We start from the raw sequence: 23,761 nt of genomic DNA, 5'->3' as shown, positions 1-23,761 counted from the left end.
GATGAAGTGCAGAGGAGAAGAGGTGCTAATAAGGAAGAGGGAGAGAAAGAAAAAGAGAGAGAAAGATAGAGAGATATGGCTGAGGCGAGGCCATCTGAAAGCCTATCATGCAATCATGCACTTGACAAGGTTGTCTCATTTCCCATTCCCCCTCTACACCTCCCCATCACCTTCTCTTTCTCTTTAATTCCTTTTCTCTCTCTTTCTCTTCTCTTTTCTGCTTCTCCTTTGCATTCACTACTTAACCCCTCCCTCTTTCTCACTCTGTAGTCACATTGCACTACTGTAACAAAGAACTGAAGGAAAGGGCCCAACACGTTCTACAGCCATAGCAGTGCCAGGCCAACTGGGCCATGAGCCCAGCAGAGCGAGAAACAAAAAGCAGGTGGAGACACTTTCTATCCGCTATCCCACACCGCTCTGCCTGCTGTTTGACTAGAAAATAAATACTCATGACATTTTCTGTACTATTCTCTTTACTTTCTCAAGACTTTCGTTTTTTTATTGGAAGCCCTTTTGGGTGGAGTTATTTTGCCTATGGGGACAGTGCAAGACTGGCCCAAAAACCTTCTGCCCACAAAATTCAGTGTCCACCTAATTGCCACCCCAGTGGTCAGCCCTAGGCTGGCTATTCTGCTGTGGTCTACATTAGCAGGAAGAGAACCCAAACCTGGGGTCCTGAATGGATCTGGTCTACTGCCACTATGAAACCACGGCTCTGGCACCGTATCCAAGGAAAACGAAAGCAACATACAGTTCTAAAATGTAATAATGTCAGAGGAAGTTCCCACTACCACATATACACATGGGAGGGAACATGGACAATAAAGGGAAAATTCAGCATGTGTATCGTGTTTGGGCATCTTACTCCTCCACCCAGCAATCCCTTTCTCCCTTCTTTCTTTCTCTGAAGGGCCTTAGGGCAAAACGAGATAGGTAGATTTTGTCATAATATCTCATGAATTGAAAATTTAGTAGTTCAGTCTGAAAAACAGCAAAAAATATATTATAAACCTGTTTCTTTCACAGTTGACCATAAGAGAAAACACCAGCTCTGTGCTAGAACTTAAATGAAGACGTGATGGGAATCAAAAAAAAAAAAAAAAAAATGCTAAAGGATGATTAGACAAAAAGACTTTTTGTGACATTGAGTCTTGTCTGACATTTTACACTATTAAAGCATAAATTACACTAGTGGTGGTGAAATGTGTCAGTAAGTGCCCAATATTACACAAGTGATGTGTCAAGCTTTAAGCAACAATATTCTGCATATCCAATAATTGTACAGTTTAGACAAACAGAACATACACTACTGCGTCCGTCGGTGTACAGTGAAGTACATTTCCAGGAGTAATAATGAATACCAACACTCTAGTGCAGGCATTTTTCGCCATACTTTTGTTACCTGGAACAGATCTTTCTGTGCCAAAAAAAAAAAAAAATTAAATATAACGCAGTTCCATACTGACATTTGAAACTTCCCATTTATATGTTATCGCTGAAACTCAAATCATTGCCAGATGGCAAATCCAATTCTCTCCAAACTAGCGCGTTTTAACGCATTTGGGAACTGTGGAATCGGTGGGTATCAATCGGCTCACAACTTCACACTGTCGTACTTCTTTGCGTGGATTTATTACAGTGACAAAACTATATACAGGCAATATTTAACCTAAAGTTGGACCGTTCTCTTCTTTGACAGCTCCAGGTATGGTGCTGTGGGGAGGTAATAGTGGAACATTTCTTCTTAATCTTTACCAAAAGAAAGGCAATTCTAAAACTTCAGAAGTGATGAGATTTTTTTTTAAATTCAGGTTTTCTTAATCTCAGAAATTCCGCTGTGATTAAAACAAAACTTTATATTGAAAGTTCTTCAATATAAAGTAGCCTTTCTAAAATTATAATTATTTAAATTATGTCCGCTATATTACGGATGTTGTTTTAGATAAATAAGGTCAGAGAAAACGTCCTTCTGTTCACTTTAAAGTCGAAAATTAAATTTGAAAACTATGCGTTAGGTAACAGTGCACACAACATTCGGAAAGGAATTAATCACTTGTTCGCCAGGTGAGTGACATACCTAGACTGACAAAGCTCATGACCATGTCGGCATCGCTGAGGAAATTACTGTCCTGAAGAGTTGCGATTGGGGGTCCTTGTGTGGTGATTATGGGCTTGAACGGATAAGAGTAGCCATCCTCGGACATGGCGTTGTACAGGTCCAGCATGAACATAGGGGCTGCGTTTAGTTTCCCTTGGAGGTGCGGCCGGGGCCGGTGGGGGAGCCCAAGTATAGATAGAATCTCCCGCTGTAACTCTCTGCGTTCCTGGCTCTTCAGACGCCGGTGGATGAAACTCGAGTGAGCCTCGGTGTGCGAAGTTAAATTAGTAAAAATGGTTTCTGCCAGTACACAGTAACCACACATGAGAACTACAGCAAGAGCGCTGGAATTCAAATGAGAAAGCATGTCTAGTGTCTAGCTACGGTGCACAGCAAGTAATAATTTCCAAACGAACAGAAGCACACAGCAGCCTTTAGGACTGACAGGGATGAAAGGTGTGTTAATGTAAAAAGGAGGCTGTCGACCTATACTTAAATCAGTCCAGTTCACGGCGAGAACACCGCGTAAATAGACACATTTTGATCCAGTTTGGAATCCGTTCCCGTAAGGTGTTCATTCCGCGATTCCCTTATATATGCTCCCCCTACATCTAAATTGTCCCTCTGTGGTGTACAACCTTCTGACTCCACGTGAAAAGTTAAATGTTCGGGCTTTGCGCGCATATGGCACACTTTTAAGGCGCTGGATCTGCTGGGAGGGGTTGGGGAGCAGCTGCGACTGCCACCAAATAAACGTAAAAAATGAAAAAGTAGGGAGGGTGGATTTAGGTTGAGTGGGCGCAGAGTGGATGTTCTTCCTGTCGTGATGTTCGCTTTCCTCTGCTTTTGCGGTTGAATGGGTGGAGACACCAGCAGTAAGAAAGACCTGTCAGCTTAATTACCTGCCTGCACGTTTCCTTTGTCTGCAGGTAATAGCAGCGAATGTTCCAACATGTGCAGACTTTTTCGTATTGATTCGCGGGTAGGTACAGTCCTTTTCATTAGGACTGTTTTCTAGATAAGGCAGCAATTGCTCCCTGGCTTGATTGATTAAAATGTCCAGTTTTAATTCAACTCTAACTGAATAGCCTAGGTAAGTCCAATAGCAACCATATGTTCTCTGTAAGAGTTGTTTTAACACTGAACATTTTAATGTGTACAGTTGGATTACCCGAAGCCTGGGGGAGACAAATAACAGTATCATGCTAAAGAACAGAGTGGCTTAAATATGTTCACTTTAATCAGATGGCTTTACTCAGTGTTTGAGAATTGCTTGGATAATACACAAAGTAAATATTGTTTTGCTAACAGGATTACAACGAATGATGTAACTGTGCAAGAACTGCACAACACATGCATCATAAGTTTCTCTCCTGTGTGTTACAGAAAACAGTGAAACTCTCTTTTTTATCCATCTTATATCATCTATCTCATCGATTGATGTTAAAGTAATAAAGCTTTAAGTGTATACCAGTAGTGTGAAGAGCAACAGGATGATTCACCTATATCTCGGCTGTATGCACTGTGTTAGGCATGTGTTTGCTAAACACAGCTATGGTTGTGTTTTTGTTTTGTTTCTGTGATATATGTGTGAAGCTGTCTTTTTTATCAAGGTAACAGGGAGCACATCCTTACCGAAGGCACAACATTCTAACCCGCAAGTTTCAGTCCTGCAGGCTGAGAATGTCACGGTTTCTGTGCAGGTAGATCATTTTTCTGTGCCTGCACCGGCTCAGTGGTTAGCATTCCGATTAGCCACTCGGCTAATCGTTATTTTGGGGTGTGGGGACGATTAGTTCGAGCTTGCAGATTAGCCACTTGGCTAATCGTTATTTTTGGTTCCTGTGGGAGGATTGTTCCTGCTTGAACATTCCATGCATTCCTGCAGGGTTACCTCTGATCGGTTTCACCTGTGGGTTGCTCACATCTTCCGCTGATTACCAGCCACACCTGTGGCTGGGTATTTAAAGCGTCAGTAGGCAGTGGAACGGTGCTTGAGTGTAACGTGTTTTTCTCTAGCCCGTTCCCTGTCGTATTTCTGAGCAAGGTGTAAGGAATATAAGAACAAAGAAATTTAAAAAGAGTTCTGACTTCAGTTTGTTTGTTTTTTCTTTTGAGAAAAAGGTATTAGGACGGTATAGGTCCAGATTCTGAGGCTGGCGGTTTTAAGGGGTTATTGTGTCACCGTTGGGGCACAAACCTTTCTGCCCCTTACTAACTAGTTTCCCCCCTGGTTTTAGTGGGCCTCAGATCGTCTTTTGTTTGTTTTTTGAAAAGACATTTTCTTTTCTCTGCTTCGGGTCGAAGTCGTTTTTCTTCTTTTCTTTTCCCTGTTCCTTTATTTTCTTTATATACTCCTTCTTCCTCAGTTACCCGTTTAGGGGTTTATTCATTTTTTGGGATACGTCCCTTAGGAGTATAGCACCCCCTTCTCATTTCGTCTCTCACGAGACTCAGTGGTTACTGGAGTGCCCCTTTGGTAACTTATAGATCCCCTGTTTGGTCGCGTCTGGTCTTCACACTTCCCCTCCCTCACAGAACACTCAAGCCAAATGGAAGTACCAGCGACCATCGGCCTGGATCAGGCAGTTACGGCTCAACAAACCGCCCTGACGGCCCATACAGAGGGTCTACACATGTTGCACAGTCAACAAGTAAACACCACTGCACAACAGGCAGAGCTGTGCGAGCGTTTAGCATTACAAGAGGAGGCGTCACGCCGCCAGGAAGCTACACTGACCGGCCTGCTAGAGATTATGGGTCGCCAGCAGGTGGCTTCCGAGGAGTTTAGGCGAGGTTTCGAGGAACACCGGGTCCGGGTAGAGGAAGAGCGACGTCTTGAACGCGAGGAGACAAGGCGTTTCCAAACTGAGTTTCTTCGGAGACTCGATGCTCGCGCTCTCAGTATACAAGCACAATCCTTTCTTTCCCAGACATACACACCGGCACTCACAAATAATCAGGAACCTAAACTTCAGCTCCCTGCTCCGTTCGAAGGTGAATCCAGCAAATGCCGGGGGTTCATAACACAATGTTTTATACAGTTTAGAGCTCATCCTTCACGATATGCTACAGACGAATCAAGGGTGGCGTTTATTGTTAGTCTCCTTAAGGGTCAAGCCCTGGCCTGGGCTGACCCACTTTTTCGTTCAAACTCACCCATAATGACAAGTTCAGACCGCCTCATTGAGGAGATGGAAAGGGTGTTTGACCATGATGTTACGGGCAGCGAGGCAGCCACTAGGTTAACCCGTCTTCGGCAGGGAAGGAATAGTGTTGCAGAATTTTCCATAGCCTTCCGATCGTTAGCTGGCGAATCAGGCTGGCCTGAACTACCGCTTATGACACTCTTTACCAACGCCCTGTCAGATCCGGTCAGGGATGCACTGGCTGTGAGTGAGCCACCCGCTACTTTCGAGGCATTGGTAGCGAGAGCTATCCGCATTGATCACCGGGTTAGGGAACGAGAGAGAGAGAAGGAAGAAAGGAGAGGTCGAACAACTCCTTATGTCGCACCTCTCTTGGGTACGCCCATCTTCTCCACTCGTTCCCAAGACACTGGAATTAGGTCAGAACCTATGCAGGTGGACAGTGTGGACGTTCGCAGGGATTCGGATTTCCGATCAAGAACCAAGAGGTGCCACTATTGCAAACAGATAGGGCACCGCATAAAGAGTTGTCCAGTGCTAGCAGAAAAAGATCAGTCTCGTCAGTGAAGCGTAAGCCACTGGCGAGACGTGAGTTATCAGCCTTTCGCACATGTATCCCCGTCCAACTCTCCTGGAATAAACAGATCATTGACACTAATGCATTTTTAGATTCAGGCGCAGTGGATTGTTTTATTGACATTAAATGGGCAAAGAAACGCGGATTACCTGTGCGTCTCTTGCCACAGCCTCGGGTGATTACTGCGCTTGATGGCCGTCCCTTAGGCACAGGCCTAGTGGAAAGAACCACCGCTTTTATTCAGATGCGCGTTCCTTTTGGTGAACATGTGGAGCGTATCAGATTTTTTTTGGTGGAATCGCCGACCTTTCCCCTTGTGTTGGGGCATTCCTGGTTGGTTAGGCATAAACCTTACATCAACTGGGGCGGGACTGGGGAGGCCATCCTTCAGTGGGGTTTGGAATGCGTGTCTCACTGTCAGCAGGAGACTACGCAGGCTCCTGGGGTTGGTTCTAGTTCCCAGCCCAGTTTTGAGTACTGTGATGAGGAGACCGTTACTCCCATCAGTCAGTTTGCGGCATTGCCCCCTTCAGGTAGGAATTCTTGGGTGAGGGGTGTTCTTTTAAAAGCCATAGCGAACAAGATACGGCAGATGAAATGGAATACCCTTATTCCACCAGCATGGAGGATCTGGTTACAGTGGGTACGGTAACTATTCCATTACCAGTCAATGTCCCCAACGATTATGCAGATCTTGCGCAGGTATTTAGTAAGCAAGAGGCCACTACTTTACCTCCGCACAGAACGTATGATTGCGCTATCGAATTATTTCCTGGTTCGGTCCCACCAAGGGGTTCCTTGTATTCTTTATCTATTCCCGAGAGCGAGGCTATGAGGGAATATATTCAAGAGTCCCTGGCCAATGGTTTTATTCGACCCTTACCCTTTGGTAACTTATAGATCCCCTGTTTGGTCGCGTCTGGTCTTCACACTTCCCCTCCCTCACAGAGAACAACTCAACACTGTAGCCCAAACATTAGCTATATATATATAATATTATTTGGTTACTAGTCATTCTCATCTTGTTATCAAGCTTATCTGCATCATTCACTATTTACGCATTTCAATGTACACGGCTGGATATCCGCTAAATCCGTCCAGGATAAGCACCTTACTCAGCGGTACAATGCCTCCCATTTTGGAACTGAACATGAAGACTGCAAGCATGACTTCTTGGCCACCACACTGCCAAGGAATACGCTCAAACATTCAATTTGAATTAAAACCTCTTCCAGGCATTTAAGTGCACAGTAATATGATCGTGGGAGGGGAGCCCCCACCCTTGGTCTCTGTGTGCTCCTGCCCAGCGAATGGAAACAGATTTTGAGGTTGTTAACGATGCCTCCGCTATGGCTGTGCATAGCTTGGATGTAGAGTCATTACTGTACGAGGAAGAAGTGGGCAATAATAGCATTAACGTGCCCCACAGAGCTCACTTGTGGGCACACATGTAGGGCAGCTGTTTAACCATCAAGTCCCTTACCCTCTACCTCCCCCCCCCCCACCCCATCACCCCATAAAGTTCCTCTAACTGTCACTTCTCTTACCTCCATGCATGTACCTGTCTTTGTCCTTACAAATACAGAAAATTTAAACTGTTTCATGAAAGCAGTAGTAAGCTTTCCCTTATACCCATTATTTTTAGGATATGTTTTCATTATTAACTATAGGTTCAAATTAGATTTCAGTTGCACACTGCAAGACTCAACATTTCAGGCCAATTATCGGTCAGAACAAAGGATACAATCCCTCTTATATGCTAAAGCTGTCTCTGTTTGTAATGGTGTTAAAATGCATGAACACGTACACACAGGGAAACAGAAATACCCACTGTCTTATGCCACATATTCAACTGACATTGCACCCATATATACAAAAAAGTGGCCAGTAGACTACATTCAGTGAAAGAATAATCTTTTTATTTTTATAGTGGAGCAAGAATGTGCAAGTAGTGCTACAGACTGGGAAAAGGTAACAATAGCTATAACTATGTGTACTCAGCATGGTATGTAGAAATCCATTTCAACCAATATGGTCTTATTCAGGTATTCGTGTGGCCTATGACATTTTTCTGAAAGAGCCTCTGTTGTTTTCATGAGGGGAACAAAATCCCTTATGGCCACACCTCCTCCCTAGGCAGGTAGATGGGTATGGGCAAAAGTAAACTGGATGAGTCAGGATATTCTGTTGCTCAAATTGAATATATATGTTTTACATTGAGAAGAAGTAAACAATACAGTTCTCCCTATCGTGCAACCTAGACAGATTCCAAACCCCATATCCACCCTTCCTGATCCAATTACTTCCCTAAGAAAAGCCATGTTTAAAGGAAAAATGTCTCAAAGTTATTTTCTGGAATGTGGGGTCTGGTTTGTGTTTTTTTCTTTTCTTCTTCCATGGCTTTTTATATATCTCCACCTGCAAAACTTCATAGCTCTGCGCTCACTATAAACAATCCCACCAACATAACACAAAGCAATAAAACATTTCTGCAGCCACACACACACACACATTTGTGAACTCATACTGTACACACATACACGCACACACATGAATTCACGTGTACACTCCCTTGAGTTACTCGCACACATTACTACCAGGAACAGACAACAGTGCCTGCATGGCTCCAATGTACAGAACAGCTCTGTTCCAGCAGATGAAAGAAGATACAGCTGTCTTTCTTTTTTCTGTTATACACATTGACCCCTGATCCTGGGACTTACACGATTAACTGCCATGGTAAAGGTCAGATGGATATTTTTTTCAGGTGTGTTATCTTAAACATGGCAGGACATGCTCCTTTGAGGGCTAACAGTAGAGCACAGCAAACCAAGCCACAGAGGATTCAGTAAGAAAATATGTATTTTGCAAGGTACGCTGACCTTTAAGCAAACCAGTGTGGGGGGTTGAAGGTCACATTCCACCCTGTCTACATTCTCAGCCCTGCCTGACTGCACTCTGTGGTACTGCACACACTAGCCTGTTAGTCACCACCAGCTAGGTGGAGGTGAGGGAGGGAAATGTTCAGTCCTTCACGCGTAACACTGCCCCACCTCACAGCTGCAGTCATGTGCTGTTTCACAGCTGTTTGCTGCCTAATGTCTTTAAACTGTTCCTTGTGTTTATCTCATTTGAACAGACACACCTCCACCCAGTTAGGCTTCTATAAAAATAAGGAGTTGGAGGCTCCCAGAGGAAGACATTCAGACAAACTGCAGACCAACATACCATAAGTGTGAAATTATTATAAGGACTGATTTATACTTAAGTGCAATCCACAAAACAAGTTATTTTGTCTGATCCTTTTTCAGATACAGTGCAATTTGAAACTGACAAACCTCAGCAATTTTGGAATGAGAAAAGTGATTAAATGAATAATTTTTTTAATTCTTGTCTCACATTTGGATCCAGAAGGAATACAAGTGTAGGCTACTTCTTGAAAACACCTGCATGCAATATCACGGGATTCACTTTGTACAGAACATATTCAATATATTGTTGTAGCAAGAGCTTCAGCCTGGCTTCAGAGCCTACAATCAATGTCCTAAGTAGCGTTAAAATCTAGCATTTGGATTTGGAGTCAAAGCATAGCACTAAAACCTGTCATCAGAGCATGAAGCCAAAGCGTGACACTAAAGACTGGCAACAGAGCCTAGAGTCAGAGCCACCCTACTTGCCCCACACTCAACAATAATTCTAAAATAATTATGAAAAGGCTGAGAAAAATCTTCAAAACAAACTTTAAGGGCCTTTGACACAACATACAGTTCAAATCGTGACCCATTCTTTTAAATGTGTATGAGAGGTAAAGAAATTTGCTCATTGGCACAAAGGCAGGTGCTTACATGTGATGAGATCGTCTTGCTGTCATGCTCAGAGTTCACCTCTCTTACCAGTACACCACAATGCTTCCCCCATTTCATACATGTACACATTCAGCTAAATAATTCTATTTCGAAAGTGATAAGAGATTTTACCTCCAAAAAAACTGTTAAACTTTTCCCAGCTGCCCATCAGTGCTGCGATGGCTGGAAATTTCAGGTTCCTGCAGGGGTTGAGCTGGAGTGCACTGGAGGACCTGAAAATGGTTTGAGGGTCTCAGGTTAGAAGTGCACAATCTGAACTGCAACAGCAGAGCCCCAGCTGGCCCAGCTGCAAATAGACCTTAATTAGAAGCAGTTGTGACATATTTTACAAATTAAAGGCATTTCCTGAATTTCCAGGACAGTGCCACTGTCACGTTGCGTTTCACAGAAAACAAACATGTTTGGGATTAAAAGGCTGTTGGATGCACGTCTTTGCCTGTTCATGTGTGTGTGCCTGTTTGTGTGTGTTTGTGTGTGTGTGTGTGTGTCAGAAGGAGAGAGGCAGAGAGGTTAAAAGAGTAAAAAAGTATGTAAACATAGTCCAGGCATCAAGTAAACAAAGCAATTTTTAATGTTTTTAATGTGTTGAAACTTTGCAGCCGGCAAATCTTACTTCAATACCACCCAAGTGATGAGGATTTATTCATTTGTTTTCATGTGCATCACAGTGTGTTATTCATTTTAGATAATGACATTAGCCAAATCCCTTTCATAAACCCTCACATCCACACCTGACCCTGGTCAGTATAAGGCACAGAAAAAGTGCAATGGAAACACAACTGTTAACAGGTGATATCTGAGATTACAGCCCTTTCGACACACTGGCTCCACCATGACCTCTGGTGGCAAACCATCCATATTGCTTTCCTATTTCGCAAACAAATAGGCATGCATAGAGACACACAGGACCAAAAAGAAATTACCAACAGAACAAAGGTTATAAGCCACTGCTCTGTGGCAATGTGTGATACAAGAGGGTGCTAATGTAGCCAGCATGTGGCATGATGAGGTGCTAACTGACCTGCAGTCCAAGGCCAGCCTCTACACAGCAACTATACCAACGCTGCCCCAAACAGAGAGGGTCAATATGCTGCTGTAGATAGATGCCCTCTCTAGAGGGCGTGTAAAATAAAATAAAGAGATTTTATGGCAAAAGTCTGACTCCCACAAAGAGTTTTGCTTGAAAAATGTTAATGAAATTGTTCAAAATCTGGTAAACTGAATTAAACGTTTCTGCAGTAAATTTCCGTTTCACTTTCTGACTATAGCTAATTAGAGTGAAGATGTTCTTCAAGCTTACCCAAAACATCACGTGAAAACGTGATTTCAGTTGTGTTCCTTCAGTGTTCCTAAAGAAAAGGCTGCATCATGGTGACAGGTGGTGGGAGGCCTGGTGTGGAATAGGTTCTCGAGGGCTTCACAAAGTCATTGCTTGGAAGGCTTCCAGTTATGCTACTTCAGCTTCATGCTGAAATAACTTCCTAACTATAAATAGGAATCATTTTGCTGAAGGCTATAAATGAGCTCACAAACATTCAGAACAAAGCTGCTTTTCCAGGAGATTCCACATCAAATGGTTTCAAAGCACATGGATCGTGTTGCTCAAAGCTGTGAATCTGGGAGTTCTCAGAAAATTAAATTTGACTGAAGATTAAGAGCTATTGGGACCAGAATGGTACATAAATCTGTTCAATGCCCTACCTGCTCATACAGAAAGAGAAATAAACCATTGCACATTCTTACATTCTCTGGGTATATCAAAGTATTCATAATACCAATAGCCTACTTGTTGTCACTTTTAGAATCAGTCAGAAGTCTCCCCTTCACACCGACTTCTCAATTCAACTGTGGAAGCACACGCCATATTCAACCCAAGATAGAAATTTTTCATCTCACTTGCTTGTCAAGTTTCTGTCTGGTGTAAGTCTCACTGACTGTTATATATATAAAACGGGATTCCACTGCAAAGTCTTGGACCATAACCACATGATTTAAAATAATTAACCCACTGATCTAGCTCCAAATCCCAAATGTGTTTTGTAAAGTTGAGTCAAGTCTTTGTATCTTGAAACAATACAATTTTTTTTTTTTTAAGTTACTTAAAGTACTTATTTTTAGTCTATTTTTAACCTCTCTGTTCCTTACGTGTCACATGACTGTGCCACTCCCTGTGTGAGTTTTTGAAAAATCTTCCATTAGTTTATGTACATTACTTTAATTTTCAATATCTTTCTCACATATGTAGTGTGCACTACTTTATCATCTGAATGATGAGTGCCTATATTAATTGTTCATACTTGTTCATTAATTGTTCAATTCCTACAGTATATGAGTGATTATTTGAAATTGTTCCAAAATGTTTACACACGGCCATTATATGCTTTGTTAAAATGTCCCATGTTCATCAAGTACACAAGGTGAAACCGTTATAGATATCTATATCTATATCTATATATAGAGTTGTCACTATGCATGCTATAATTAATCAAAACTAGAGGAAGGCCGCTTTAATATATAAGATTAATTGGTCCAATTGGTTTTCATGCTGAAATATTTAGTTTTAATATGGATATATTTCTGATAAATATTTTTAAAGCCGTCAGTTTTCATTCCCCTGCTGAGCAGGTGAAGTGATCACACAGTGCCCCACAGTGGAAGGATCTATCTACTACTATTACTGGCAGATATAATTGTACGATTTTCTAAATTAATTGCTTTGGTGTAAATGTCTCGTATTGTTTCTGTGAAAGCTGAAATGCATATGTGCAGTAGATTACATTAATTGAGAAGAACTTTATTGTCCACGTCTGTGGAACTTGCCTTTGGCTTCACCCATAAAAAATCAGTAAACACATACACTACAGAATCACATGTAAGTAGGCTACACACATTTTAGCTTATTCATATGCGAAAATACTAGATTGTCAAAGCAGAACATAATAAAAACTTTTAATATAATAATTACATTGGGTCAATAAGTTGTATTGCACAAGGCATAAAGGACTTTCTAAAAAATGTTTTTTCTTGTTCTTAGTAGACTAATCTGATTCATTTTCACTAAGTGAGCATTTCAAACAGAAGGTTCAGATGGTGGAAAGGATCTGCCGTTATATTTTTATATAGCTAAGTTATATAATAGGTTACCAAGTCAGTTTTGCGGTATTTCACTTGCCATTCTCAATGTCCACTTACCCTTTTGACACTCAAGATGTACGATAAGAACCAGTGTAAAACTGGATTATAAAACGCTCTCAACATTTTTTCCTCTACAGTAGACTGACGCCAGTCGATTAGCCTATTTGGGTAACGGTTCTTTAAAAAAACTCCAGTAAATCAGTATCTTCTGAGGTACTGTGAATACCTTTTTTAGTTAACTTTTGTGAATAGCTGCAATCCAGTTCCTACTGGTAACGTCATAAAACTGCGTCAGCCACTCAAAGAAGTCATTGCATGGCCGCCGCTTTGACTGATTTATCCGCCGGTTGAAATTATCAAGCGGCAGTTCGGTAGGCAATTTAAAACGACTGTTAAATTATACTGGGTTATCTAAGTGATTCGTGACGGTTAACTGCCTTATTTCATAAGTATGTTGTTAATGTTGATGTGAGATCTAAACTGTATATCAAAAGAGCATCCATAGCCTGCTAATGCTAGCTGTCTAGCTATCTAGTTGTTTTTAGTCAGACATAACTTTATCGCTAGAAAATAGGAAATATGTGTGTATTTTCTATCAATTTCATATTTCACGCACAAGTTTATTATATATACACAGAGAGCTCAATTGTCGGTTGAATAATACCATTGGCTACAACGTGGCATACAAGAAGCTACCTAATTAGCTTACATAGTTATAATGTGTAAGTGTTTGCGCAGTTTAGCTAAATATAGCTGCTATATCTTCACTGTGGAAAAACAGTGCTGGTGGAGACATGAAGTAAAGTGTACAAAGTTCAACAAATCGCAAACAAAATGATCCTGCTCACGTTCCTGTTGCGGCTAAGGGAACACAGCGGGTCTAACGTTACTCTACTGCAGTGTGCTTAGCTGGTGTTTAAACCTCAGACCACCGAACTACATTACAACTGGAACGGATATCCAAAATTGTGAAATGAGGATTGTCTGTTGTGGTTGCAGTTGTCTGTTCCCGGGGTTTACACCCAAGCTAAGCTCCCTGCTTGATCGAGCTAGTTCAGTCCTGTGTTTTCTTACTGTGTTTTTGCTATCACACAGGAGTTCTGTACTTTGGTTTTTGCAGCTAGCCACAACCAACATCATGAGTTTGTTTGGCACGAGTTCTGGGTTCGGGACTGCGGGGACCAGTGTATTCGGCAACGCAACAACAGATAATCACAATCCTATGAAGGTAAGGACAGTGAATTAAAAAAAAGGGAGAACAGTGTGAGTAATGCTGTTGTAATGTCAAAAGAAATGGGCAAATTGGTGCTTTCTCTTAATTGGAACTGAATGGCGAAACTGTGTTGCAGGATGTGGAGGTAACCTCCCCACCTGATGACAGCATCAGCTGTCTGGCCTTCAGCCCTCCTACCATGCCAGGGAACTTCCTGATTGGTGGATCCTGGGCTAATGATGTAAGTGTGATGAGGACAGACTCTTGTTCGTTGAACAAATATTTACTACACTCATCAGGTAAAAAAAATGTTCATACAAACATCATACTAACACTTGCACATATACAGTCAGTATAAACTTGTGACTTTAATTGCTTTGCAGTTATCTGAGGTAACCTCACCTTGCAGCATTCCATTGATGGAAGCAGTAATCTTAGCTGAGCTGCCATTGCAAATAGTTGCTTTGGATTTCTCAATGATTATAGGGTATACGATGTCATGATATCTGCCCCATACAGAATGTTATGTCTCCTAACAGACATGGGCCACAGAACACCTACCGACTACAGGGCCATACAGACCTTGATTCTGTAGCCCTGCAATCCAGTCTAAGTGGGTTTCGCCACTTAGTTTTATTTGGGTTCAATGTACTTGTAGCTGCCAGAGACGTCTGCACCTGAAGTAGTTTTTTTTCACTGCAACGTGGATTTGCTCTGTGAGCTTCAAGCATTGCTGATGGCTGAATTCAGTGTTTTCTAACCCCAGGTTCGGTGTTGGGAAGTGCAGGACAGTGGGCAGACAGTGCCCAAGGCTCAGCAGACACACACAGGCCCAGTGCTGGACGTCTGCTGGAGTGATGTAAGTGTCCTAGGCTTGGAAATGGATACTTGGGATGATTTGGCCTCATCTCACAGGGCTTTTTCTACATTGATGCTTTTTCATTTATTTTTAATTTTACTTATGTGGCTCATTTCATGTGACGTCAGTCGACACCTGAAGGTGTGGTATGAAATTGACTGTTCTTCCTGGATTACAGGATGGGAGCAAGGTTTTCACGGCCTCCTGCGACAAAACTGCCAAGATGTGGGACCTTAACAGCAATCAGGCCATGCAGATAGCGCAAGTATGAATCCCAGTTCTGTTATGCAATTGTTTTTGTGGTTGTAGTTGTTGCAAGTCCTTCACAGTGAAGTGGGCAGTCTATTTGAATATTCTGTTTATAAATATATTTTCTCTTTACGTGTTACACCATCAGAAAAGCCAATATTTTGGTCTCATTTGATGTATTGTTTCTGTATTTTTCTTAGCACGATGGCCCCATTAGAACAGTCCACTGGATAAAAGCCCCTAACTACAACTGTATCATGACAGGCAGCTGGGATAAAACTCTGAAGGTAAGGCAGGCCTCAGTGTAGGTCTGCAAACACATTCAAGGCCTTCGACTATCACCAGGGTTTGGCTGGCTCACTTCTTCCTGCACTTCCTTCAATTCTAATACTGGAGGTATAGTTCTGTACTGGAAATCACTTCCCCTTAAGGTGGGGATCTGTGTTGTGCTTTAGCTGATGAAGATCTCGCATGAAACAATAGAAACAAGCTTTTAGTTGATTTTTTAATGCAACATGAAAAAAAATCTGTTTTGGAGGTTTTGTCACCTGCATGTTTGTTTTCGAAGCTTCTGATTGGATCACATTTGAATGATCATTCTGACTGGGTTTTGCGTCCAGGTAGCACAGCCTAAATCTTGCAGCATGTCTTTGATCTTTGTTAGTTTTGGGACACCCGCTCGCCCAAACCCGTGATGTCCCTGCAGATGCCAGAGAGAGCCTACTCTGCAGATGTGGTGAGAAACCGCAGATGTCCTGTCTTGTAGTGCTTTGCTGTCTAGAGAATCATTTCTGGATTGGTTCGTATGAGTAGCACTGCACACCACATGATTTGTGAAGCATCACTTCTCCTTGTTTCGGGGTGTGGGGCAGGTGTACCCCATGGCGGTAGTGGCCACAGCCGACCGAGGGCTAATCATTTACCAGCTGGAGAACCAGCCCTCCGAGTTCCGCAGGATAGAGTCTCCTCTTAAGCACCAGGTGATTGTGACTGCTGCACTAATGTATTGACCTCATCTGTGTTTGTCGCTTTCTTGCTCATTCACTCCTTCAATATCTCACTCGGTCTTTCTCACACACAATGAATGCCTCATATGAGCCACTTTAAAAGTAGGCCTATATGTTGTGTGGATTAGAGTTGTCATTTGGTATGTTCTCTTTCTGTTCTCTACCCAGCACCGCTGTGTGGCCATATTTAAAGACAAGCAGAGCAAGCCCACTGGATTTGCCCTCGGAAGCATCGAGGGGCGGGTGGCCATTCACTACATCAACCCTCCCAACCCGTGAGTCCAACATTTAGTTAATGTTGTTACCTGATTTGATTTCAGCTGATTGAACTCCTACTATTTTCTATGTTCCACAGATTTTAAGAAGTGCATTCTCCATAGGGCCCTGTTTGGGGCTCTGTGTTTGACCCTTACTATCTCATGTGCTGTCTTGTTATTTTCTTGCTCCTTCCTTCCCTCCCTCCATCTCATTTTTTTCCTCTGCTGTCTCTCCATCTCCCTGAATTGCAGAGCCAAAGATAACTTCACCTTCAAGTGTCACAGGTCCAATGGGACCAACACAGCCTCTCCACAGGACATCTATGCTGTGAGTGGAAAATGCCTTTCCTCCCAGAGTTATGTGAACATGCCATATCTGATCCGAACAGAAACTGACCCTCCTGCACTCTGTACAGGTGAATGCCATCTCTTTCCACCCCGTGCACGGGACTCTGGCCACTGTTGGGTCGGATGGGCGCTTCAGCTTCTGGGACAAGGACGCCCGCACCAAGCTGAAGACCTCCGAGCAGCTGGACCAGCCCATCACCGCCTGCTCCTTCAACAGCAACGGCAACATCTTTGCCTATGCCTCCAGCTACGACTGGTCAAAGGTATTACCAGAGCAATGACTGCACAGGGCTCCATCACCCATGCACATATAATGGGGATAGGTCTGCTGCAAGGTTTGAACATGGTCCTCATGCCATTGCAGGACAACAGGGTACAGTCTGTTCCCAGGGCTAAAGACCTAGGTTCCCAGCCAAGGGAACTAATCACTCTTTTTTTCAGTTCTGTGACATCACTTTATATGGTGAATGTTGACATGCTCAGTCACCATTCAACTCTGCTACATGCACAGCTGTTGATTCTTTCTGTGATAAATGAAATTAAATCCTATCAATGATTCCTCCTGTCCTTTTTATTTAGTACGTATGTGGATTTCTTTATTTTTCTTTTCTATTTAACCTTTGTTCCTAACTAAATGGGACAAGAATGGTCACTTTGGTGTCAAAAATGAGAAATCTCTAAGTAGTCTTTATGTGGCACCACTAGTTATATTTTCTCTTGCATTGAAAAAAAGATACAATCCACTCTGGCTGAATTGATTCTTTACAGTCGCGCTAACTGGACCTCTTTTGCTGTTGAATCTCAGGGACATGAATATTACAACCCCCAGAAAAAGAACTACATCTTCTTGCGAAGCGCAGCCGAAGAGCTGAAACCACGGAACAAGAAATGGTGAGAATTGCCCGCTGCAGTGTGTTACCTTGGTAACGGTGCTGCCAGGCAGCTACCAGTACCTTTCTGTCTTGCCTATGGTCCTCAAGTGCTAAAGTTGCAATAGTTGGAGGCAGTCCAATATGCCATGGCACTTTGAGTGCATATGGTTGTACTTCCACACTTGTGCGAATCTCAATGAAGCTGCAGTGTTCTGGGAAAGTGTCTACACCTTGTGCTCATGGGAAGTCATGGTGCGTGATGTCACGCTACAGCGGTCTGCGTAAATCTGCCGTGAACATGACATCACCTCTAGCTTGGCTCCGTGACCTTTTCTAAAAAGTTAAAACTCTGGGAAAGCTGTTTGCTTTGATTTTTTGTGTACTCTCCTGGATTTGAATTGTGATTCTAATGTGAGAAATGGTTGCAGATTTAATGAAAAGCTTTTCTTTAGTATCCCCGAGGGAAAGTTGACATGGTCAATGAAGGCTGCTGCATTTCAAAAGATGGGCACAATATATACAGTATGAAAACATACAAGAGACATTTTAATCACAGATGTAAAATCATCTGGTGGCCCTATTATTTGACATAATTATGGACATAATTGTAAAACAATATACGAGTTGTGGTTGGCAACTGATTCCCTGGACAGTACATATGTTTTAATGTCAGTATCGTTTGTACTTCTTTCATTCATAAACTGATCAAATACATGTTTTTTTTTTTTGGGGGGGGGGACATTGATAATGTGAATACTAATTGCTCCCCTCCTGTCTTTAGATTCTGCCAGCTGCGTAACAAGTTGAGGGTCCACACCCTGAAGACCTGCCTTAATGTGTATATACAGGGAACACCTTTGGGCTCATGTTTGAACCAGCATTTGAACCAGCAACCAGAATGGGGAATTTCGCTGTTCATAAATGTAACATTTTTTAAATATACTGCAGCTTGAGAATTGGTGGGGGATATCATTATTATTGGCATGTTTTTATCTTTCGTGGTGGTGTAGGCCACTACATGTGATGTGGGGAAAAAAAATAAAAGCTAATGTTTTCGTAATCGAATTTCTCAAACATCTGTGCATATTTGTGTTTCACATGCCTGTTCAGTACCTGTGGTGGAAGATGGAAATTGCACATATTCTTGCCTCGTGCATATATATATATATATATATATATATATATATTAAATGTGTATGTTTGTGTAGCTGTGTCCAGCAAATTGAGGGCACCATTTCATTTTCATGCATTCAATTCATGTGTTTGTTTTATATGGGAAAAATAGGTGTGCATATATGAATGCATCAACAAAAGCATTTAAAACTGAAAAACTTCTCTGAGTGTAATGGTTCAAGACTAATTGAAGTGGATGTGCTTGGTTTTCTGGCCAAAGATCCTGTTCTTTCCCTGAGTGATTAAATAATCAAGGGGGAGCAGCTGTACCTCGCCATTGTTCTATTTTTGAGACATTTGTGGTAATGATGCAGCATTTTGGGAAATATATTTTCTTATGAATGTAGAAAAATAAAACCCTCAAACATAAAAAGCATAGAAAATTAGCAATATTTTGCCTTAAAACGTGTATGATAAAATGGATGTAAACTAATAGCCGTCTACTCTGGTGGCCTGGAACAAGAGAGGGGTTACAAATTGGGTATGGATGAAGGGGAGGGGACAGGTGACAGGTCAGAGGTCAGTAGTGCCTGGAGAAGAAAGATGAAGAGAAAGGGAGCCAAGGTGAGCATGTCTTCCTGCTTTGATGAGGGTTATTAGGGTGTCACCTTAATGTGACCCCACCACTTTAGCAGACCCAGGCACTCGGTCTCAGCGTGTGCGCTCCAGGAGCTCAATTAAGCTTCAAAAGGGCTTTGTTGTGGGCGGGGCTCCAGTGGGAACGAGGGGGTCTGTTAGAAGAATTCACCAGTCCTCAACAATCACGCTCTCGGCAGTTCGGTTAATGGGCTGGATTTGGAGTTGTGTAAACAGTGGTGTCCCAGACTGTAAAGGTGGGTGATTGGGGCTAGCTCAAATTTAAATTTAGACCCAGTGACAGGGACAGTCCATTCTGTCTCTGGTTCTGACTTGCACTGTTGACTAAGCTGTACATCTGAACAGATAAATTTTTTAGTATTTGTTCAAAATTATAAATGTAAACATATGTTTATATATTTATATAATATGTTTTTCTTATGTCAGCAGCATGGTGATCTACATTTTAGCATATGTCTTATGTATATCTATATCATGTATATCTGATCTGAGTGCACATGGAGTCTTTGACAATACAAATGTCAGGCAGTTTTTTTGGTTCTGGGTTCCTGCATTTTACACAATAAAAGAGCCTCTGGTGTATGAGGGGGGGTGTCCCAGGAAGCCTGGATAGAACTAGCCTCTTCTACACCCACATGCATTTCCCCATACCTTGCATTGGCCTTTTCAGTATTTTTAAACTGTTTGGCATTTCTGGAAAAAAAAGGTAAACACAACTAATTGAAATAGTTCCAAATTATTTATTACTGCATAATAAATGGGAAATACTCATTTTGAGGTTACACAAGAGTACACAGCAGTGATCTCAAATTCCAGTCCTGGAGGGATGCACCATTTGCCAGTTTTTTATGGTTTCCTTTCAATCTGCAGCCATTTTGGGTGTTATAAACAAGGTGTGTGGACCCAGAGACTCGATTTAAGCACTTAAGTGCTAAAACGCACTAAAAACCAGCAGACTGTGGCCCTCCAGGTGTGCAGTCTGAGACCCCTGTTATACATAGAGATGCAGTTAAGCACTAAGACTAAATCAAGACAGGGCTGTAAAAATGAACACAAAATAAAGCATCTATAAATGATCAATGTTAAGTTTGATGTTGTACATTACTACTAGAACTACTACATTTGGGTTATGGTTTCCAGATTCTTTAAAATACAACATTCTATTAGTTTATGGCATCTTATTCTCTTGTCATGTTTCAGAGAATGAGTGAATTAGTACTGTATTTAATGTCTTGTGCTCCAGTATTGTTTTTTTTTTACTGATCATGAACATGCTGATACTTCTGCATAACTGACCATGACCACAGCCCTTTTCTCTGACTGGCCCAATAAGGACAAAGGGGATTAAAAGCATCAAATACGCAGGTTTTACGGGCTAAGAAGGCACAACCAAAGGCTGAAAGTGGTTTTGGGAAGACAAACATTGACATGTAATAGCTTGCCCAGCACTGACATGGCTGTGGAAATGTTCCTATTAGCACTTAAACTATCTATGTAACAGACAACTCTCCATTGTGGACAGTAAAGACACTTAGACACTTATTACTTCATTCTGTGCATTTTGTGCTTCTGCCACAGAGGGGAAAAAGTCTGCCCTCATCTGGATCATCCTTTTCATATGTCCAATTGATATGAAAGTTAATTCAGTTAGTTACAATTCATATTTGTCTAGTTCAGAAGAGTTTTAATCGTTTGGTGAAATCTTCCTGTTGTGGTGAACTGTCACTTATAACATTGTAAAATTGTATTTTATAGAATACAGGGGCAACATAGCTCAGGAGGTAAGAGTGGCAGACGGAGGGTTGCCGGTTCGATCCCCGGTTCGATCCCCCGCCCTGGGTGTGTCAAAGTATCCCTGAGCAAGACACCTAACCCCTAATTGCTCCCAACTAGCTGATTGGTACCTTGCATGGCAGCCTTTCACCGTTGGTGTGCGAGTGTATGTGTCAATGGGTGAATGAGAGGCATCAATTGTAAAGAGCTTTGGACAAAAGCCCTATACAAATGCAGTCCATTTACCATATAGTCTTATTCCTGGTGAGGAACACTCTCTTAAATGGTGTGCACTGTTCTGTCTTCCTCCTCATGGTGCCTTAAACCTCATGTTGTGCTTCTTCTGCAAAACGTCCAGTATCTGAGGAAGGATTTCCATGTTAATCAAAGGTGCTTCTATGTTGCTGTCATCCATGTGCTCTAGCATCAGCTCCCTGTCCTCCGACGGCACCGATTGCCTCTTGTGCCTCTTGTGTTTGGGTTTGAGAGACCGCAGAGTGTGGGCCTCGAACCCAGAGTGTCTGGCGAAAACCTCTACAATGAAGGTGGATCTCCGGGCGGTCTTCAGGCACCACAGCAACAGGAGGACGAGAGCGGCGAGCACCAGCACTGTGACGACGTCCAAGGCGCCGCTAGCCGCCCGTTTCTTGCCGCAGGCGGAGAAGTGGGCCTGGTCCAGACCGGCGATGGGTCTGTGCGCCAGGCCGACGGGCGAGGCGCAGGTAGGGGTCCCTACGGTCACGTCGGCGTGATCCCGCAGCCAGGCGGACAGGTACCAGATGGCGCAGCCGCAGTGGAAGGGGTTGCCCGTCAGGTTGAGTCTCCGCAGGCCCCGCAGGGCGTCGAAGCTCCCCGGGGGCACGCCGGTCAGCCAGTTGTCCTGCAGGTAGAGCTCGGCGGTCCCCGGCGGGAGCTGGGGCAGCTCGGCGAGGTCCTGAGAGCCACAGCTAACGCGCAGTCCCTCCGGCTGGAGGGCGGAGCAGCGGCAGGGGCTCGGGACAGGCTGCCCTGTGGATGGAGCCAGCAGGAGGAGGATGACTAATGCTGGCCCAGAAAGCATCCTGCAAGGTGAACAGAGGTTCATGGGTCCCCATAGATGAGAAAAAGTACCATGACGTGGCAGGAGCCATCATTGGTTATTATTGTTTTCACTTTATTTTTGAGCATTGGAAATGTGTTGCCCTTTGCCCAATCATTTTTGTTGAATTTAATTAGAAAACTGCATTATATGGCTTTCTGGTCACAGGTTATAATGGACAAAATATTCAGTGCTGTGATATTAGAAAAGGAGAAATACTGGAACATTAAGTGTTGTTTTCTTAAGCCCAGTGAACTTTATTGAAATTAATTTGGAAACTGCATTATAGGGTTTACTGTTGGCAGGGTTATTATGACAAAAAATTAGTGCCATGGCATTGCAAAAGAACCATTTTAAAATAGCATTGCTTAGTGCTATGCTTTCAGTTCAGCCAGGAGGAATGCAAATCTATCCTTAAATCTAATCAACTTTGTTGAATATTGATTTGGAAAACTACTTAAAAGGACTTAAAAGAACATTCCCATATATTGGGCATAACTCATCTACTTACATAACAAAACAGAAATATAGTTTCATAATATGAAGTCCTACCTTTCTGTTCCAAGCCAGCAGAGAAATGACTCTCTACACTCCTGCTCATATCTAAGAGAGCTGTTTCCAATGAGCTCAACACGACAAATGCGCTCGGTCTTCGGCTGAGTTGATGACCTGTTAGGTCACCTTAAAAGCTTTGAATATTGACAGGTATTTTTCACAAATATTTTCAACCACTGAGCCTTCTGAAAGTGCACGTCTCTGAACCACAGCACAGGAAGAGCGCAAAACCACCACTGACAAAATGAAGTCAAGATCACATGACCCTGGGGAAGCCCCTCTGGAGCTCAGAGATAAGAGTGTCCTCAACCCCATCTCTGGGAGGCATCTGGCGAGCTCAATACATGAGGCAGATGCATTATGTAAGCTGATGCATATGGACGTGACAGGCTCAGTACAGAATTATATGAACCAACACAAAATTTAATCATTTATTTTATTCTGAAGTGTGTGGGGAACTACTTTCCTGTTCTGTCTCATCTATTTAGAGAATATTAAACTGAAAATAAAGGCGAGTTATTACATCCTAGAGCCGTAAAAAGCACCTTATTACAGTGTCATCACTTTGAGGTTTACCACTGAACTAGAAAACTACCAGCAGGGGCATTAAGGTTTGTCAGCCAAAGCACACTATCTTTTCTAGTGTATATACAGGTGCTTTTGAAATATCAGTACAATAAAAGGAATAAGGTAATGTTTGCCTATGTACAAAAATTGGAAGAAAGGGCCTTCTTGAGGATTGTTTCCTTTATACAGTTTTAATTTGTGTTTCTTTATTTTTTAATTAAGATCCTGTGGGGGAATAAAAGCAAACGCTACACAGAGCACAGGCTGTCGTGGCCTACAGTCAATAACACAGGGCCACAGAAAGGAAAAGCCTGCTCCACCTAAGATAACTTCATATCTTCAGTCAATCTCCAAGCCTTAGTACTTGTGCCATTGGCTTCGGTAT

The 23,761-nt window shown here is 42.6% G+C and overlaps 3 protein-coding genes across 9 annotated transcripts in view; 1 reads left to right on the top strand and 2 right to left on the bottom strand.

The window, feature by feature from the left end:
• Positions 1 to 13,160, bottom strand: part of LOC135238483 (bone morphogenetic protein 7-like) — a 31,041-nt gene extending 17,881 nt beyond the window's left edge. For 2 of the 5 annotated variants that reach the window (XR_010325127.1, XM_064306419.1), the window contains exon 1: positions 2,081 to 2,880. Coding sequence is in view for 4 of the 5 variants with exons in the window: in XM_064306419.1 (XP_064162489.1) it covers positions 2,081 to 2,468 (388 nt within the window). In the remaining variant the exon portion in view is untranslated. Of the gene's footprint in view, positions 1 to 2,080; positions 2,881 to 9,804; positions 9,906 to 10,993; positions 11,778 to 12,885; positions 13,018 to 13,054 lie in introns of those variants that run through there. The other 3 variants (XM_064306421.1, XM_064306420.1, XM_064306422.1) reach the window with 3 other exon arrangements.
• On the top strand, positions 13,069 to 18,698 carry LOC135238484 (mRNA export factor-like). Of its 3 annotated transcripts, XM_064306425.1 has the most exons (13): positions 13,071 to 13,199; positions 13,924 to 14,056; positions 14,178 to 14,282; positions 14,808 to 14,900; positions 15,079 to 15,165; positions 15,350 to 15,436; positions 15,814 to 15,885; positions 16,022 to 16,129; positions 16,325 to 16,431; positions 16,666 to 16,741; positions 16,830 to 17,024; positions 17,567 to 17,652; positions 18,415 to 18,698. In XM_064306425.1, coding segments are annotated over exons 2-13 (1,107 nt in total). In that variant the 5' UTR covers positions 13,071 to 13,199; positions 13,924 to 13,966; the 3' UTR covers positions 18,416 to 18,698. The 3 variants fall into 3 exon arrangements, with proteins under 3 accessions (XP_064162493.1, XP_064162494.1, XP_064162495.1); XM_064306423.1 differs by lacking the exon at positions 18,415 to 18,698 and having other exon boundaries at positions 13,069 to 13,199; positions 17,567 to 17,656; XM_064306424.1 differs by lacking the exon at positions 18,415 to 18,698 and having other exon boundaries at positions 13,070 to 13,199; positions 13,949 to 14,056; positions 17,567 to 17,656.
• Positions 18,699 to 20,123: 1,425 nt separating this feature from the next.
• gp9 (glycoprotein IX platelet) lies at positions 20,124 to 23,507 on the bottom strand. The gene is made up of 2 exons (XM_064306426.1): positions 22,807 to 23,507; positions 20,124 to 22,237 (listed from the first exon to the last, which is right to left on the bottom strand). The coding sequence occupies exon 2, from the start codon at positions 22,234 to 22,236 to the stop codon at positions 21,487 to 21,489; it is 750 nt and encodes a 249-aa protein (XP_064162496.1). The 5' UTR covers position 22,237; positions 22,807 to 23,507; the 3' UTR covers positions 20,124 to 21,486.
• Between the last annotated feature and the right edge of the window lie 254 nt (positions 23,508 to 23,761).

This window comes from Anguilla rostrata, chromosome 13, assembly GCF_018555375.3.
Source record: "Anguilla rostrata isolate EN2019 chromosome 13, ASM1855537v3, whole genome shotgun sequence".
NCBI classification, from domain to species: domain Eukaryota; kingdom Metazoa; phylum Chordata; class Actinopteri; order Anguilliformes; family Anguillidae; genus Anguilla; species Anguilla rostrata.
This window is presented reverse-complemented; position numbering and strand designations above follow the sequence as displayed.

Coding starts and splice junctions, on each gene's coding strand:
- LOC135238484 (XM_064306423.1), top strand. CDS start 13,967: ATGAGTTTGTTTGGCACGAGTTCTGGGTTCGGGACTGCGGGGACCAGT. Junction 15,166..15,349: donor AGGCCATGCAGATAGCGCAA/GTATGAATCCCA, acceptor TATTTTTCTTAG/CACGATGGCCCCATTAGAAC. Junction 16,130..16,324: donor AGTCTCCTCTTAAGCACCAG/GTGATTGTGACT, acceptor TTCTCTACCCAG/CACCGCTGTGTGGCCATATT.
- gp9 (XM_064306426.1), bottom strand. CDS start 22,236: ATGCTTTCTGGGCCAGCATTAGTCATCCTCCTCCTGCTGGCTCCATCC.